A 19702-nucleotide genomic window follows, 5' to 3' on the forward strand; every position below is an offset into this window, starting at 1 on the left:
CCAAAGAGGAAGATTTAGAGAATTTCAAGACCTTTCCAACAAGCTATCATAACATGGGATATGCATTCAGATGAGGCCAAAATTCCCTTATTACTCCAAAATGGCTATTAACTTAGCCTTATTTAAATATTAAACGCTAACTTAGGAAATATTAAAAATATAACCCAAATAGCCATAAACTGCCCAACTAACATCACAAACTATAAAATCATCCTGTCACCTGTCTGTGACTGAAGTCGGAAATCAAGGATCCACTGGCAGTCTCATCCCTAAAATCTAGGGATGCTCCTAAAATTTAGGAAACAAGCCCTATTCCTTTGAAATTGAACCCAAAGGGTCATCTCATGGAAACCCAGCCCTGGGCATGATCATACCTCCTAAAAAGTAGGAATGAACCCCATAAATGTAGGAACTGCCTCCTAAAAACAAGGAATGTCACCCAACTGATCAATACCCACCAGAAAACCAAGTCCCCAACACTAAATAACCATATTGGGTCTCTATCCAACCCTGTCAGCCTACAAGACCCCATAATAAGCCGACTCACATGTCTCTGTTAGATTGAGCTAGAGTGGGGACATGACATTCACAGACCTAATTAACAGGCCTGCTAGCCTGTTAGGAGCACTTTAAAGTTGCAGACTAGAATAGTTATCACCAGCACTTGGGGGCGGGGGGGAGGGCGGGGCGGGGGGCAGTTGAAAAATTTGCATTGAACATATCATTCTTACATTCTAGAACCCTTTTTGCAAGGTTCTGAATCCAAAGAAGTTCACTGTTGTGGTAAGGTACCTTGGAAGGACCTTGTACATGTACCGCATGACTGCTCCGTATTGCAGGAAGAAGAAAATAACAGTCAAGTTTTAATGTGGTGATTCTTTAGGGGTTGATAAGGGACTGAGATAAAGATTGTTCCTCAAGGGCAATCAGGTTTCCAAGGTGGAAAGGTAGAGAAAGTTCTCCATTTGACCAGTTGATTGGGACATCACTAGCTGCTGAATAAGACAATTGTGATCCAAACTCCACCTTCTCTTCATTGCAATCAACCTAAAACTTCACCAAACATAACATACAAGTATATAATGCAAAATAACATTATTTGTACTGCATTCAGCTTCAATAACCGTGAATATTATATCATTAATCTGAAACATAAATCTGCTTGTGAATCTAACAATATGAGTGCACCTCATTTCTCCTGAATGCATAGAAAACTCGATGGGAACCATTCACAGAGTATCCTTGGCATCCAAATGGAGGTATACACAGGAAAATATCAGCAAAACCATGTCTACATAGCCAACAATAACTTATGCAAATAAAAAGCACACAACAAACACTGCTAAGTGCTGAAATCACACCTGCAATACAAAATACTGAACTGCTGAAGCTGCCAACTTTCTGAAGCACAAAGGTAATCTCTGGATGAGATTATTCTCAGTAAACGTCAGCCTCCCAACCTTAAATCACTTGGAAACCTTTAGTATCCCGCTCAGATTGAATTTGACCCCATTGGTTTATCAGCCATTGAATTACAAGCAGCACAAAGCTTTGTCAGGAGGAAAAATAACATAAACCCCACTCTACAAGATTTCTGGCTTATAACACAAATTTCTTCTACCCAAGAGGCTAAAATAAATATTAATTATTGATATTTTTAAATATTGATATTCAATCTCAAAATAGGCCTCATAAAGAGATCTTATAAGTGTCTTTGGATTCTTGGCTAAAATAGACTCTAACTCCCACTATGACAACATGTCATAACTATCAGATCCATCAATGCCTCTTGAGTTGGCTTAAGTAAAATAATAATGGATGCAACATTTATTTTCTGAGAAGATGTTAATTGCATTGGGACAATATAAATATTAAATAGATATCTATCCCATTTTATCCCGTTTTAGTTGACTTACTATTTCTGGCCAATGGAGATTTACTAATGTAGGAAGTGCTATTTTTGGTTTAGAAGGGACCACCTCCTCTGCTAGACATCTTCATTGCTGTTTTCTATTCATCTTCAAATTCATAGTTGTATATTATGTACACTCATTGTGATCCATTCAGTGACCTCAATTTGGAGATCTCTCATCATATATTTTTTGTGCGATGTCTTTCTTTTGGGCAATTTTAATGCTTACACCAGGACCTTTGTACTTCTATATGATCATGTAGACAATGAGTTTGGTCTAAATGGGTTATTCTGTGGATTTTTGTTTGTAAAGAAACTTATCTGATAGAAGTAAAATTGTCGTGGCACTGTAGAGACATCTTGCTTAGTTGGGTAAGTCCCATTGCCTTCTATTATTAACATTTTATGGGATACCACTTTTCTGTGATTTCAATTAGTTGCTGCCCTCATAGCAAGGGAGTGATTGTGGCAGATTATGTTTGCCAACACACCATTGATCCATTTTCCTATCATCTCCCACTGGCCTATCATGTTGGCTTTTAATTCTTTGAACTACCTCTCCATTCTTTGCCCTCTTCTGTTTGGTTCTTCAATATTTACCGCACTACAATCCTTTTTGATGCTTGGCATGCCAATGACTGTGCCACCAATGTCTTCTAGCTTATGACAGGTTGATACTCTTATTGTCGCTACCGAGTAAAGAACCAAATATCGAATAACTGTAATATGACCGGAATACAACATAAATGTACAAAGCAAGAAACATATGTCAGGCACAGCATATGCTAATGTTCAGCATTTCCCAAAGTAATGCTCTTGATTTGGGCAATTCTATGCAATGATCCTAATATAAGGATAATGATATTTGACCAATTATTTGCATTAATGCATCTTGATGTACTGCTATAGATTTGTCATATTCTACAATAGGAAAACTGAGAAGTTCTTTCATCATGTCATTACTACTTTGTTGTGATTTCTTTTTACCTTCCTTTTTTTCATCTTATACAACACAATTTTTATTGCAGGCTTATGGTATTTCTGGAGGACAGAAGAATACAGAGAGTCATATTTTCTCAGTAGATACACTTGAACGACATGCATCCAAGAGTCATGGAGTTATAACATGCATGTCAGCAGGAAATAATGCTATACTTGTTGGAACAAATAAGGGATGGCTTGTTCGATATGATTTTGGAGGTGGAGACAATTACGGTATGTGCTTTTATTTTAATATATAGCTTTAAAAAATAAATTATGTCCAACTTCCAAAATCTTAAGATCTATAAAATCTTGCCAAAGGTGCTTAAATTAAAAAATTAAAGCTGTACAAGAGTATATTAACTTAGGGTGCATAGTTTTTCTTAGGAAAGTCAGATAATTGTAACTTAGAGTTTACTGCTTCGGTTGCCCTCTTGAGAAAATATTACACGAGGCTTATGGACTTCAAAGCAATTAATGGTAACAGCAGTGTAGTTCTTACACATCAAGATGACTTTGATTTTGCTGGTGTGGCAAAGTTTCCAAACTACTACTTGACGTTCTGCAGCCATCTACATTTTCCTCCTTGATGCTAGTTTTTATGACTGCATTTTTGAATAATGTACCTTTTTGTTCTCAAACCTTAAAACTTTTTTCACCTCATAATCATAATGGAAATTCAACAAGGCTTCTACTTGTGATGGTAGTTGCTTGCCAGCTTGCTTATGATGAAAATACAACACTACATTATAAGTAGATACCATACATTGCATCTTTTACACATTCTTCATTCATAAATCTTGCTGTCCACATATGCAATCACCTTCTAAAAACCCATTTTTGGGTTTTGCCACCATATAAGCATCCATTGTGAGTTCAACCACACACATTCTTTCACTGTCCTAAAATTTCCAGCCATTCTCCTTTTGCAAAATATCTGAAAATTGATAGTTATGCGTCAAAAAATGTTCTTCGAATCCATCCCATGAAGATGTTATACCTTTTGGAATTTTTATGTAACAGTTACGTGCGCTCACAAGGTTGCTATGTCAGAAGAAGTTGTACTAGGTGAAGGTAAAGAAAAGCAAAAAAATGAAGTACCCATATGATCAATACCCAAACTCCATTCCTCCTTCACATGTTACCTCATACTATGAAGACATCAAGGACACTGATATTTCACACATGGATATCAATGATTTTCTCATAAGAGTGGATGCTGTGGCACTTAAAGACATGTTTTATATAAAGCACAACAATATACACTTAGTCACCACTTTCCCCTTGGCTGCCCTTGAACTGGAGTTTGTGCATGCTTGTGTTAGAGACTTTGATCTTCTATCTAGAACCATCAAGTTCAAGACGAAAATACTATCATTAGTCTAGATCCAGAGACTATTGATAGAATCTTTTGACTTCCCCCTACTCCATTAGTCACTAACAATTCAAAGCAAAAGGCTTTGGACATATGGAACAATGATATCACGGGTTTTTGGTAAAATATCTAGAAAGGGATAATACATTGCGACATATATTATGGAGGTGGTTTCAATGCGCTATGGTAGAAATTATGTTTGTATTATGAACAGATTGTCTTAATAATATTAAAACATATTATTGCATGGAATTGTATGTTGACATTGTTCGAAACAATAGTCCACCAAGATAACTAAGAGGTGGGGGGGGTGAATCAGTTGTCCAACAATTAAAATATTTATCTTCATTAAACAAACTTAACCATTCAATCAAAGTAAACAACAATCATACAAAGATGCACATAGACAATTACACCAGATATGTTGACTAGGGAAACCCTTGATCAGAGGGAAAACCTCGATGGGAATGATGCCCACAAGATAATGTACTAATATAAATATTCCTTGTTAGAGGATAGACCCTGTTAGGAGTTTGTTACAACATTTAGTACAATGAGTCCTTGTTAGGAGACTTTGAATCCCTGTTAGGTGTTGTGGTATAATGTATGCAAGAAGAGGCCACTACCCAAACATGCAATTTCAACTACAAGAAGAGCTCATTGCTCAAACAAGTAATTTACTGGTATCTTCTTCTTTCCTTTGTACTTTCCTCTGTCCTGTCAATTGGACCATCACTGTTAGACCTTGTAGACCAGGTCACAAATCTCGGATCCAAATACCAAACCTTGGATCACTCAGCAAAACCTCGACAATGAAGTTTCCTTCACTTCCGCAGTGCTCTGCTTAACTTCGCATTCTCTGCTGCTTTCCGAACATTCACAATTCGCATATCACCATATCCACATGTATCATGATAAAGGAAAATGTCCTTCCTTTATACCGAGTCCATAAAACAATTCCTGAGTTGGCAATTAGTCCTCAATTAATTATTATAGGACCTCATTAAAAACACGTTACATTAGCGATAACAAAAATCTTCCGTCTTGTAACTTGAATAACTTTCCGTAGACGCAATATTATGACAAGCGAGCTTAGCCACGTCATCCTCAAATTGTCTATTCCATGTCCTCAACCTCGATCCTCAAGATATCAACTCTGCTAGGAGATATAACAAGTTTACTAGAACATGCCTCTGTAAACTCTATCTCAGAATAGACATCACCAAAACTTACATAACTTTTTCTAGACTTATCCTTTCTGCTTCCGACTTAACTGGATATACCAGATACTCCAAAGTATCTCTCATAACCTTGGGTGGTTATCATGCTCAACTAGCCATCCATACCAACTTAATCTTTCTGCTGTTCTTCTGTCAGATACCACAGAAGACATCAAACATACTATGTTGACATCAATGACAAACTCAGTGATGAATGTAACATATCATCATCAAACCAATCTCTCCAATCTTGCCAATTTTCCAACAGACATATGTTAAACAGACAGTCCCTAGTAGGGGACGTTCATTTAACTGGGTTCCAAATTCTTAAAAATGCAGTTTTAGAATTAGATATATTATAAGTTTATTTGGAACCGTGTGGGTTCTCACTAGGTTTGCCTAGGGCGCCGTCCTTTCCAAGTCATTTGGCTTGGGTATGTCTAAGACATACTTGGGGCCATTGTAGGGTCATACCATGATCAATCACAGGCCAAACTCAGATTGGGATCATAAGAAAGTCTACACCCATCTGGGTTAGTTCCTCGAAAACTTGGGAACAAAGAAGTAAGTGTTGTTTCAGTTCCCAGCATGGAGAATATGCTTACTTGGAACATGAGACGATCTTGTTATATGGATCAATATTTTTAGCTTTTCATTTGATCTCATGATCAAGCTTTGGAGTAATTTGGGCTTTGCTAGTCCACTCGCACCCTTGAGTAAGCATCTCTTTGTCCATTCTGTTTTATGTTATGTCAGCTATGAAATTTTTTCTGTGAAGATTTGAACAACAGAAAAGTCTTTATTTTATTGTATACAGTATTGACTGGACACCAATTACATTCTCTTGTCATCAAAATTTAGTATTTTAAAATTTCCTTTAAGTTATGATCTTCAGAGTATGTTGGGTTTTACATGTTTACAACTTATGCATGTCATTTACTAACTTTTTGATTTGATGATGCAGAGCTTGATCTCTCTGTTAGCCGAACTGTGGATCAAACTGTACATAGAGTCTTTGTAGATCCTGGTGGGAAGCATTGTTTGGCTGTTGTGCTTAGTAACGGAGTAGCTGAAACATATTACATACATGCTAAATGGAGAAAGCCCCGTATTCTGAGCAAATTGAAGGGTCTTGTTATAAATGCTGTAGCTTGGAATAGGCAGCAGATTTCAGAAGGTCTTTTGTTCTTAAAATTAAGATGAACAAATTTTATATGAAATTTTGTATTTTCTCATTGGTTGGGTTGTTGCATATACTGAAGGCTTTTAATCTCTATATTGCCTTCTGCAGTCTAGCATATTTCTTTGTGCAACATCAAGGTACATATCCTTCTGATGATGACAACAGTTACTAATGTTCTATTTGCTGTTTTCACAATTGAACAGCATCAACACGAGATGTAATTTTTGGGACAATGGGAGGTCAACTTTATGAGGTTGTAGTTGAAGAAAAGGATAAGAAGGAAAAACACCTTAAGTTGCTGTACGAATTGATTGAGTTGAAAGAGCCCTTTGTGAGTTTGCAGGTATTTAGTGCAAATGCATTTTATTTGTTCAAAATGTTTGATGTTTATGTAAGATTACTGCCCAAGGTTGAGCTCGATTGGCAAAATTTATATCAAAATCTATATCCTGATAGATGTAGACTTCACACTTTTCTTATGATATCTCATTGCAGATGGAAACCATTGCTACAGGTGGTACAACTCGCTATTATGTAATGGCATCCACTCCAACCAGGCTTTATACATTCACTGGCACAGGATCCTTGGATGTGAGTGTCTGTCATCTTGTCATATCACATGGTTGTATTGGGGCTAATTATTGGAAGTTGTTTATATTTTGATAAGAATAATTTTACTTCACTTATCTACAATCTTATCCGTAAGAACAAATGAATTGGATGCTTATTGTATGCATGCTATTTAGAAGCCTTGGTAAGTTGAATTCTGAATAAAAGCATGCATTTCTCCAAAATCTGAAACAGGCTTGTTAAATACATTTATACATAGGCATACCATTTAGCTAATGTCATGGAAGAGAAAAGCGTTTAATAAAAGGAAACACCTAACTAGAAAGAATGAATACAAAAAAAAAATGAAGATGATTGATAGATCTGAAAACTAATAATCTCTTTTGTCAGAATATTTTGTTTAATCATTAGTTTTAATGAAGACCCAATTTAGTTGATTAATTTACTGCGTAGAGTTTATCAGTGCATGTTGGTTGTTTAAGGATGACAGCATGTGAGATTATTGATTATATTTCTATACGGCATTGTCCCAGTTCTTAGTTATAGATTAAAATAAAATAAAATGGTATGACTGCAATGCATGAAATGACTGGCTCAAATAAATGCTAAGGTATGAGAATTGGGTACATGATTACGGACAAGTTTTTTTGTGCTTGGGTAGATGGATTTGGGTATGTTTATACATACATACATACATACACACATACAGACAGACAGACAGATAGATAGATACACACAAAATTTATGAAATATACAGAATTATAAAACTAAAACTCTAATCAAACTTCTCATATGACAAGATTCCTCTAACTAGTGGGGTTTTTAAAGTGGAGACCCTAATGGGTTTAAGGGGCAGAAATTATAATCTTCCCAAGGTGTTAGACGTAGAAAAACTCAACAATATTTTTAGAGAAAATGAGAAAAGAGAGAGTGAAGAGAGCAAAGTGATCTCTGTATTGGTGAAATGATGCTTTAAGGGGCATTTTAGGTGTAGTTGTGTTGTTGGATGCAAAAAAAAAAGTCAAAAGTTGTTTTGTTTTCTTATTTTTTGGCACTCAACACCTTGGGGTACACTTAGGTACCCTGTGTATGCCTTCGGTACATACTTGGGCCTTAGTATGTACCCAGACAAACCCTTAACCAGATGTACCCCATATGGTGCCGGGATGCATAAAGGCATACCCTGTAACTAAGAATTAATGATAAAACTTGTATAATCTGTTAACATATATTATAAATATAACTTACATTAACATACCACAATCCTAGCTTAAATATTCATGGCCATGAACAAGCTTGACTATAGTATTAATAAGTTGGGTCTAGAGTTAGTCTGTCGAGAAGAATTCTCTGTTACTATATGGTTAAGCTCAGCCCCCTGCAAGTTCTATCTAATATAATAAATTGCATTTTCCAAGTCACGTTTAATTTGTGTGAATGTGGACAAGAAGATTCCAATGCAGTCCTTTTAAATAGACAAAAGATTGGAAGTAGTAGTATTCCACAATCCATTGTCTAGATGCTGTTGCTTCTGGAGATAATTGTGTTTTTGTTTTTACTTTTTAGCATTAATGTTTTGGATCGCACTCTGTGATTAATCATCAAGATGAAAAAGAGCTGAAAGAAAAATGATGGATCACAGAGTGTGATCCGAAACTTTGATGCTAAAAACAAAAGCACAGTCATCCCCAAAAGCAACAGCATTCCGACAAAAGATTGTCGACAAGCCTTTGTCTGTTTAAATTCCATTTCCCTGGTTAATAATGTAAAGAGAGGGGCAGCAATCTTACTGAAATCGTTTATGAATAGTTTGTAGTATCCTGCGTGTCTAAGAAGTTTCCTTACATACTTTTGTCTTTGTGGTACTGGAAGATTTGAAATGATCTCAATCTTAGTATGGTCCTCTTAAATTTCATTAAGTGACACCAAGTGGCCAAGGATGACACAATCCAATATCATAAAACATTTCCATAGTTTTTGGACTTTCCAGGACTTGTTGAGTCTTGGTGAGTTCTGAGATTGATGATCCTGGTTGAGTCCCAGGGGCCTGGGATTTGCTAGAAACTTGCCTTAGATGAGACTGCCAAGAAACCTGGTTTTCAATTTCTAGCTGAGTTCCTAGTTGGGAAGCCTTGCCGAATCCAAGTCTTGATTCTATCAATATTTATAATGATCAAAGAAGAAGTTATTATCACGACATTGCTCGGTAACCTTTTCGAAATTTTCTGCTTTCTCATAAGAGTTCCCATAGGTAGTAAGATCATCCATGCATATTTACATTGAATGATGAGCAAAATTTGAAAAGATGCTTAAGAAAATTCTTTGGAATGTGGGTGGGGTGCAAAAATGGCAATATTGAGTTTGCATATGTAGTATGTACCCTAGGGGCATGTTAAAATAGTTTTTTCATAATTGTCAGGGGCCAACTTAATTTGATTATTACCACTAAACCCATCCAAGAAGGAAAAGCTTCTTTGTCCAGCCAGTGAATCTAAAGTCTGATCAATGAAGGGCAAAGGAAAATGGTCCTTGTTTCTGCATTCAGTTCTTTTTAATCAACACACACATTCCATAAGAGGCTATCAAAGAACTTGCTGGTAGTAGATTCATCTTTATTAGATAAGAGGCTATGTATTGGGCAAGTATTTGGCAGGCAATTCAGAGTTTTGCAAGCCTTCCAAAAGTTGTGTAGAAAATTTGCAAAATTTGGCTAAGTTTCAAAATTTAATTTTTTTTTGCAAATGTGAGAAATTAATGTTTCTCATCTTGAGCAATCAATAGCAAAAAATATTAAAACTGCCTAGGTAAATCACCATGAAGGGAAACAAAAGAAAAATTAGTGTTACCTTTTAGGGATAACACATGGAAGACTACTTCTCAAGTGGCAGGATCGTCACATCAAGGTGTGGATTCCACCTCATCAAGTGACATTGACACAATGAGAAGTGGATTCCACCTTCTCAAGCGGCAAGTTTGCGAGATCAAGGAGTTGATTCCCAACTTGCAAAAAAATTCACTTCATTGTGTTCCAACATGTAATAGCATTGCTGGCCAACCCCATAAACCATCTCCAAGAAGGGCCCTTTTGGCCAGGGGAATAGGAATTGGGAATAGGCATTTGTTATTCCGGATTTGTTATTCTCGATCTGTTTGGTTCACCTGGTTCACCTGGAATTTGATGGAGAATGTGTTTATCCTATGTTTGGTTGTGTGAAACTGGGACTGGAATAAGATTAAGTTTCTGATTTTGTGCACTGTATGCAACTTAGCATGGGATAAAACCTCAAAATCAGACATTGAGGCTATCATCTTGAGAAATCTTCATAGCATTGATTTGAGCTCTAATAGGCGTGTGGGTGCCATTCCATCAGATCTGCCATATGCCTCTAAGATGAAATCTTTTGACAGGGCATTTGGCTTAAAGCTTGAGCAGACTTTAGCATTTGGGTGTGTTAGCTATTAGCCACAACAGATTGAATGGTACCATTGATGGGTTCTTGTTTTCCAGTGAATTGCAGCAGCTGAATTTGTCAAACAACAGTTTTACTGCAATCTGTGTGCAGAATTTGTCTGCAGTGGATAGTCAACTGGTAGCTGTGGATAATGGGTCCAGCAGAATTAGTAGGTTTTTGCGCTCCAACATTGCAACTTTGCAATCTTTGGCTTCTTTGTCTCTGCGGTACAATCAATTTTATGGTTCAATACCTGTAGATTATGGGATTAAGGCTGCTGCTGATGTGCATCCTCTGGTTAAATTGTATTTAGATGGGAATTACGTAAGTGGAGCTGTGCCATACTAATGTAAGGTGATGACAGGAATTATAACTATGGAACAGCTGGAAACTACCTTGGATTTGATGGGCTGAACAATCCAGAGATTGCGGGTGCTGATTTGACCATCTCATTTAAAATGGCGGTGTGGTTTTGGATGGTGAACATCCAGTGCAACACATCAATCACATCTGGGCAAGGCTTCAGAAGCACCATTAGAGCAATCAATAGCACTCAAAGCAACTGTAGAAATGATGTGACAGTGAGCAGCAGGGTGAATTACTATTTTCACGTGACCCAAGTTTAAGCGTGAATACTTTCACGAACCCGAAAATTTCATCAGATCTGAAAAAGTAAAAACTAGAAGAGGAATTGCTATTCCAATTCCACCTATTTAGGTGGTATAGCAAATACTTGTTTTTGGCTCAAAATTGAAATATGTATTCCTATTCTAAATTCCAATCTTGTGCACCCAAATGGAGGATTATAAATTTTAGGAATTTAATGATGCCTATTCCAGTCTAATTCCCGCTGCCAAATGGGCCCTTAAGGTTGTTTAGAAGAGTTTTTGTTTATAGGCATCAATTGTGTAGTCATAGCTACAACACAGGACATCAATCTTGAACAAGAAATTACCAGGGTCCTTTGTAATTAGACCATAGAAACTAGACTGAACAAATGGAGGTATGTTTTTGAGAGGAGCAACACACTATTCATCAGAGATTGGGAACTCAAGTGATTGGTTCTGTAGGATTCTCCACTTCCTCATCAACCATTGTACAGAGTGCTTCTTTTATGGTTATGGATGCTCTAGATAATTGGGGTTCTTATAAGAATGTTGAATCCTTTATTGTGTCTATTATATCTTCATGACCCTTTTCAGGTGGAACAAACCTATCTAAGGTATCCATCTATTGACACATAATTTGGATGTTATCTCAAAATGTATTGTTCCTAATGCTGAAGACCAAAACATCTAGTCAAATGAAAGAAAATATCGTGATATTAATATTAGGATTTAACTGTGTGATTTTGAGTCAAACTCATTGACCTATGTTTCATGAGTAGTGATTCAACATGAATCCATCTCTCGTGAGAATAAATGGAACACTTAGCACTCATTGGATCTAGGTGATGCTCACAGGGGTGAAGCACCGGGACTTCCCGGGAGGTCACCCATCCCAGGACTACTCTAGCTTGAGCGCGCTTTACTACGGAGTTTCCTCCATGTTTAAACCCAAAGCTTAACTACGGAGTCTCCTAATTATTAACTGATGAGCTTAAGGGGCTTTCTAATGAATGGTTCATAAGGCACAACACTTGGTGAAGGTTTTGCAAATGGGGTTGCAAGCTTTGGGTTTAACCATGGAGGAAGCTCTGTAGTTAAGCACGCTCAGGCTGGAGTAGTACTGGGATGGGTGACCTCTCAAGAAGTCCTGGTGCTTCACCCCTGTGAGCATCACCTAGATCCAATGAGTGCTAAGTGTTCCATTTATTCTCATGAGAGATGGATTCATGTTGAATCACTACTCATGAAACATGGGTCAATGAGTTTGACTCAAAATCACACAGTTAAATCCTGATATTAATATCACAATTTGATTTGCTGTGGAAATTATCTCCTAATTATCAAAGAAAATATCATTAAGAAAATAGCAAATAAACAAACTTAAACTTAGAAGCCCTAGACCTTAGTAGGTGGTGAAGAAATATAGCTATGTTGCAACTTTAGGTTCACAATCCTATGCTAATGGTACCATTATCATATAATATCTACTCGACCAAGAAGAATCATACCAAACTAATCTATAAAAAATAATGAACAACTTAACTAATTCTAATATTAACAATTTAACTATAAAGAGAATTACAATACCTCAATTGGTACTTGCTTGAATGTTTTAACCTCTGATTGCAAAGTTAATCCAAATTCAAGATATCACCAACATCCACCTTATTCATACTTCACCTATTGATAACTTATAATAACAATTTCTCTGGCTAAAAAGAAAATCTAGCAGAATCTAGTGACTATCATTATTTTTGTCTCTCAAACTCTGATGTGATTGGACCTCTATACACAATCCCAAGAGACAACTTATGAACATTTGTTGAGCCTCCCTAACATTGAGTGGACATATTCTCCTATGAAATTGAACATATCAACATGACTAACAAGAGTCATAATCCTCATTGGACTCTTATTACAAGTGTAGAACTTAAAGTATAGGAAATGTGTGAATCAAATGATTGCCATAATGAATCATGTCTTCATTGTCTTGCAAACTTCTTCATATTCCTTGAGTGAATCTATTCCTTAGTGACAGTCATTAAACGTCCTTTGCATTTTAATGGGCATTTGTAACTACTTTCTCTTTTTACTGCAGGAGCACTTTGCTTTGGCCGTGGGTCAACAATCAATCTTAATGCTATAGGTTTGTATGTTAAAATCAAGCATTCATTCACATTATCGCAATTTATAACATTGTGTAATTCTATCAGCTATGGATATCCTCAAAAAACATTCATTTATTATACGTCACGCATCACCTATTAAGCTTAAAAGTCTTAAAAACATTAAGTGTCTTGTGAAAGATGGAAAAGACAAGTAAACAGTATCAATTTTAGAGCCCATTACACACCACCCCTAGGTAGTCATTAAATTCATTGTGTGTAATGCCCCGCCAAGGGATCCAAAAGAATTAACCTAAATTTTTACTAAGTTTGCCAAACAATTTTTTTTTTAATCATGAAAGATAAGCCATTCATATCAAACACATAGTTGTAGAAGCAATAACATACATTCAACCAAGCATACATAACAGGTTACATTCCTTAAGGATCCCAAGACGTTGAATCACATTTAGCTTAATTAATACTAGGTCTATCAACCACCACATCCACATGAAATAATAATGAAAAGCCCAACGTTCTTAAACAATATACTTTTGTTCCAAATGTCCCTTAGTAAATTAATTTCCAGAATGCTCAATCATCCACTGTACATGTTAGAGGGTATGAAAAGCTTAAAAGAATATACATATGTAAAAAACAAACATACATGATCCTCATCGAATCCATGATACAAGTGCAATAAAGTAAATGAAACCATTAACATACATGATACATCCATTCATCAATAAAGATACAACAACCATCGTAAAAGATATCCATCCATCATAAAACACAATTAACTAAGTGCGCAGTTCCTTCCAACCGTCAATAGCATCATTAGACCATTGTGGGCCCTAGCCATCCCTCCATGTGTAACATCCTAAGTCACCGAAGAGATCATCGGCATTATCATAGTAGGAATGTCACTCCTAAAACATACTACAACATATGCAGAAAGAAATCTAACATGCTACAATATATGCATAAGAACTCTAATCATGCAAAATAAAACATAAGATGATTCTATAAGTAAATAACATCATCTATCATATGCTAATCATCAATATAAAGAAACATACTAGTAAATAACATCCATCATAAGATCCAAGAACATAATGAAGATAAATGCCAACAAAGAATGCTCTAGCCACGGTGTCTCAGACGGATCTCAAATGATAAGAGTGAAAAAACACTACCACCCGACCGCATGGAACCTAAATGGCCCATTCCCACCGTGTTGAGGAAATAGTCTCAAGTCCCAAACAGGATATCAAATCACATAACACAAGATAACAAATCACATAATACAAGTACTCTCTAAGTCTAGGAATCCTAAAAGTATACTAACTTAAAGGTTCCAACATAGAATGACATCTAATTCCTAGAGGCACACAAAGACACGTAGGAAACCTACTATGTAAGCGGGAAAGTGTCATCGCACGAATCATGCTAGAGTTACCCTGGTAGTCTCTCAATAGACCCCGGCCCCCTAGTGATCCCTATGTGGCCACTAGTATCGTCTCGTATTGACGAGGCATACTACGGAATGCAAGGTCGCATCCAAGCATTCTCTCTGCTCCCATACTAGTCTGTACTAGCACTCGAGGCATGGGCAAGAACATACAATTATCTTATTAGGTTCATTTTAATCTCCATTTAGTGTAAATGTTTTCACTTATTAAAAAAATTTACAATGAGTTACCCTGGCAGCCACTTAGGGGCCCGACCCCCATTGTAAGTCACTTCCCTACACTACAAGTAAATAACCTACCCTAGGCTCAATAAAAGCACAGATCCATAATCACATAAAATCACCTCAGTCCCGAACAAGCGACTGGAAAGCTCCAAAATATAATCCACAATGTTCACATTAGTTGTCCATGAGCAACTAAAGGCATTAATGATAATATCCATCGGTTCTCAACGAGCAACCGGAAAGCATCTCAAAGTAATACTGATCGAAGACTCTAAAATGGTCAAGTCAAAACATGTCACAACATGACATCATCAAGATCAAAACAAACACTTCAATCCCATCAAGGCAACTGGAAAGTAATCCAAGTATAACTGATCGATGACTCAAAAATGGTTAAGTCAAGTATCTCAAATACATACACCTCAGCTTCACACAAGAAGACTAGAAAGCATCAACGAACAGTAAATACAAACATCTCATAGAGCATACCATCACATTACCATGGTTGGGTTTTAAAAAGATCGAGATCAACATTAGCATGACATCACAAACACATAACCCCTAAGCCTTTGGTAACAACCTAAGACTGGTCAAAGCTAGGACAAACCCCAAAACCCCAAAACACATAGTATAGAGAAACAAGATACAAACACATGTTTTGGTTTGCTTTTGCAATCACATGGTTAAGCCAAATATGAGGTTTCAGGTTTTATTTCAAGTATATTTCAAGAGTATAAGATTCTTCATTTAATCTCCAAGTCAACCCATTTATCTTTTTGAATAAAACATAGAATTATCTCTCCATTATTTTAAACAATTGTCTAAAATAGTCAAAAGATAATTATTTACTTATTTAAATCATTAAACTAATTCCTATTGACTTTTAATCATTGCATTATTTTACTAAAATCAATTTTACTAAATAATTAAATAAAACTCCATTGATTCCAAGAAGTCTCCTATTATTCAAATTATTAGAATAAGACTTATCAATTTTCAATTAAATAATTTACAATTTCCTTTAAACACTTCAAGGGCAAACATTTATTTAAAATAATCTTCATTGATTTTAAGTAAAATCAATCTCATTAATAATTCAATTATTCAATTCTACTAAACACTTATTAATATCTCTTTTCTTTTAATTTGCCCTCATTTAAAAATCCATTTACTAAAATTGACTAATAATTAATTAGAGTCTTTCTACTATTAACTAATCTTAATTAAATTAAATTTAATTAGATTAGTTAATAAGTCTTATAAAACTAATGCATAATAATAAGATTTTATTTTAATTCGAACCCAAACCCGAATCAATTTCCAAATCTTGATTCTACTAAGGGAAGATTGCAATAATATTTTTAATTCCTATAACTGGATGAAACAATATGCGTGCCCAAATTCAAAATTACAAAATTGAAGATTCATTCATAGAGAATTATTTAGACACACATAACAGACACGATGAAGACAGGGAGAGAGAGCATAATAAAATATGCGAAATAATCACGAGTGCCTACTTGGACACTGATGCTAATTCGCTATGCCTCGGAAAATTGTAGAGAAGCTCCTCCTCTTAGAACCTTCTCCTTTCTGAAATTTCCTTCCTTCTCCAACATTCGCAATTCCTCCAAGAACCGAAACCCCCCGAGTGACTAGGAGTGCTTGTAGAAGCATATGAGGATGTCCATACACCCTAGGAGGGCCTATATATAAAGGCCTCTAAGATGCATCTAGAATGTGTCTAGAAAGAACTAGGAGATAAGCATGACAATTAAGCACATAACTTCTACGATAAGAAGATAAACATGATGAGGTGTCTAGAATGTTGTAGACACCATGTGCTCAAATAATGTGCTAACTCCCAAGTGTAGACAACATGTGCATAATTAGAGAGCAAACTCCTGTGTTGTCAACACGACAACTCACAAGAGTTTGCATACTCCTATGTGAATAAGTATCAAAATAATGCACATTACTTTATTTAATATTCACTTGACTATTTTTAAATTAATTTATTAATTTTAAATCTCATGCACTCACTTTATTAAATCCACTTGTTTTATCTTAATATATTTTAATTACATGCATGCATCATGTGATCTAGAATCTTTTAATAATTTTAATATCTTTTTCACTTTTAAATTTATTTTCAAAGCTTAATTGATAAAATTTTTATTAACTTAAATAATAATATTATTTAGCATTTACTTAAAAATGAACTCTAAATATATTATTATTAAATTAAATAAATATTATCACATTCCAAATTTAAACTTATAAATTTTATCTTCAAATCTAATTCTTTTTATTTAATTAATTTTCCAATTAATAAAATAAAATAAAATATTAAAATATCATTTTAATTTTTATTTAATTAAATCTTTTAATTAGACTTAATTAATAGAAAATACACCAAGAAAGAGTCTGGCAATGATAACAAAAATGCGAACTAGGGCAGGCACTACATCCACCCCCCCTAGAATTAGGCTTACTCTTGGAAGCCTACAAGAATGGCAAAACTAAGGTACTCACTACACGGGTCCCATTAAACCCTTTCCCCATGTAGGAAGATATGGTTCCACTGAGGACACTACAACACACTTAGAGCAGTATGATTCTAGTTTAATAGTAAACCGAAAACCACATTGATCCAACATTCATTCTTTTAACAAATGCTGAAATAGTTCTCCTAAACACTTTAAACAAGAGCAACATAATGTTTGCAAAGACAATCAAATGCACACTACCTTTAAGTATAGATAAAAGATACATGTTTTGAAAACAGAATAAGTTTCAATTTTTAGTTTTGCCCATGTTTAGGTTTTAGTATAATTTCAAGCTTGAAACCTAAGTGTTGAAGTATGAAAAATATACAAGTTACAGTTTAAGTTCCAGTTCAACTAGTTTCAAGTTTCAGTTTGAAGAGATACACATGATAATTCAGAGTTTTCGTTTTGTTCAACTAGTTAACAACTAGTGGCGTTCCAATATACCCAGAGCTCCCAATGTTGAAACTCAGGGTCTGATACCAGATGTAATGCCCCGCCAAGGGATCCAAAAGAATTAACCTAAATTTTTATTAAGTTTGCCAAACAATTTTTTTTTTATCATGAAAGATAAGCCATTCATATCAAACACATAGTAGCAGAAGCAATAACATACATTCAACCAAGCATACATAACAGGTTACATTCCTTAAGGATCCCAAGACGTTGAATCACATTTAGCTTAATTAATACTAGGTCTATCAACCACCACATCTGCATGAAATAATAATGAAAAGCCCAACGTTCTTAAACAATATACTTTTGTTCCAAATGTCCCTTGGTAAATTAATTTTCAAAATGCTCAATCATCCACTGTACATGTCACAGGGTATGAAAAGCTTAAAAGAATATACATATGTAAAAATAAAACATACATCATCCTCATCGAATCCATGATACAAGTGCAATAAAGTAAATGATACCATTAACATACATGATACATCCATCCATCAATAAAGATATAACAACCATTGTAAAAGATATCCATCCATCATAAAACACAATTAACTAAGTGCGCAGTTCTTCCCAACTGTCAATAGCATCATTAGACCATCGTGGGCCCTAGCCATCCCTCCGCGCGTAACATCCCAAGTCACCGAAGAGATCATCGGTATTATCATAGTAGGAATGTCACTCTTAAAATATACTACAACATATGCAGAAATAAATCTAACATGCTACAATATATGCATAAGAAATCTAATCATGCAAAATAAAACATAAGATGATTCTATAGGTAAATAACATCATCTATCATATGCTAATCATCAATATAAAGAAACATACTAGTAAATAACATCCATCATAAGATCCAAGAACATAATGAAGATAAATGCCAACAAAGAATGCTCCAGCCACGGTGTCTCAGATAGATCTCAAATGATAAGAGTGAAAAAACACTACCACCCGACCGCGTGGAACCTAAATGGCCCACTCCCACCATGCTGAGGAGATAGTCTCAAGTCCTAAACATGATATCAAATCACATAACACAAGATAACAAATCACATAATACAAGTACACTCTTAAGTCTAGGAATCCTAAAAGTATACTAACTGAAAGGTTCCAACATAGAATGACATCTAATTTCTAGAGGCACACAAAGACACGTAGGAAACCTACTATGTAAGCGGGAAAGTGTCATCGCACGAATCACGCTAGAGTTACCCTGGTAGTCTCTCAATAGACCCCAACCCCCTAGTGATCCCTTGGCGGGGCGTTACATTGTGGTTAGGGTTTCATTTTCGTCGTAGTCACCAGGTTTTGGTGGGAATTTGCTTCAAACTCTTTGAGTTGACCTATGTACAATTTTCTATTTTTACCACTGTCATTTTCGACAAATATTCTTTGCATCCTATTTTGGGGAAATGGATGAGGGCCTATTTTAGGCCGTTTCTATTTTAATAATAGCTTTAAGATTAAATTTGTATTAAGTTGTTTTCTTTCTTTTTCAGCAACTTGTGGATAAATTTGCCTTAGAACAATAGTTTTTTGGATATCAAATTATTATTTCCGAATCCCAATTGTTTATTTTAGCCTATAAATATGTT

The 19702-nt window shown here is 35.4% G+C and overlaps 1 protein-coding gene across 5 annotated transcripts in view; it reads left to right on the top strand.

Moving 5' to 3' along the window:
* The window catches only part of LOC149552590 (zinc ion binding protein), a 284033-nt gene that overhangs the window by 29507 nt on the left and 234824 nt on the right, over positions 1–19702 (top strand). For all 5 annotated transcript variants that reach the window (XM_089788186.1, XM_089788188.1, XM_089788184.1 and 2 more), the window contains exons 3-6: positions 2941–3127; positions 6453–6665; positions 6875–7014; positions 7167–7262. In XM_089788186.1, the coding sequence (XP_089644312.1) occupies positions 2941–3127; positions 6453–6665; positions 6875–7014; positions 7167–7262 (636 nt within the window). The remainder of the gene's footprint in view (positions 1–2940; positions 3128–6452; positions 6666–6874; positions 7015–7166; positions 7263–19702) is intronic.

The sequence above is a fragment of the Cupressus sempervirens genome, chromosome 6, assembly GCF_028749045.1.
Source record: "Cupressus sempervirens isolate cs-2001-9-10 chromosome 6, ASM2874904v1, whole genome shotgun sequence".
NCBI classification, from domain to species: Eukaryota; Viridiplantae; Streptophyta; class Pinopsida; order Cupressales; family Cupressaceae; genus Cupressus; species Cupressus sempervirens.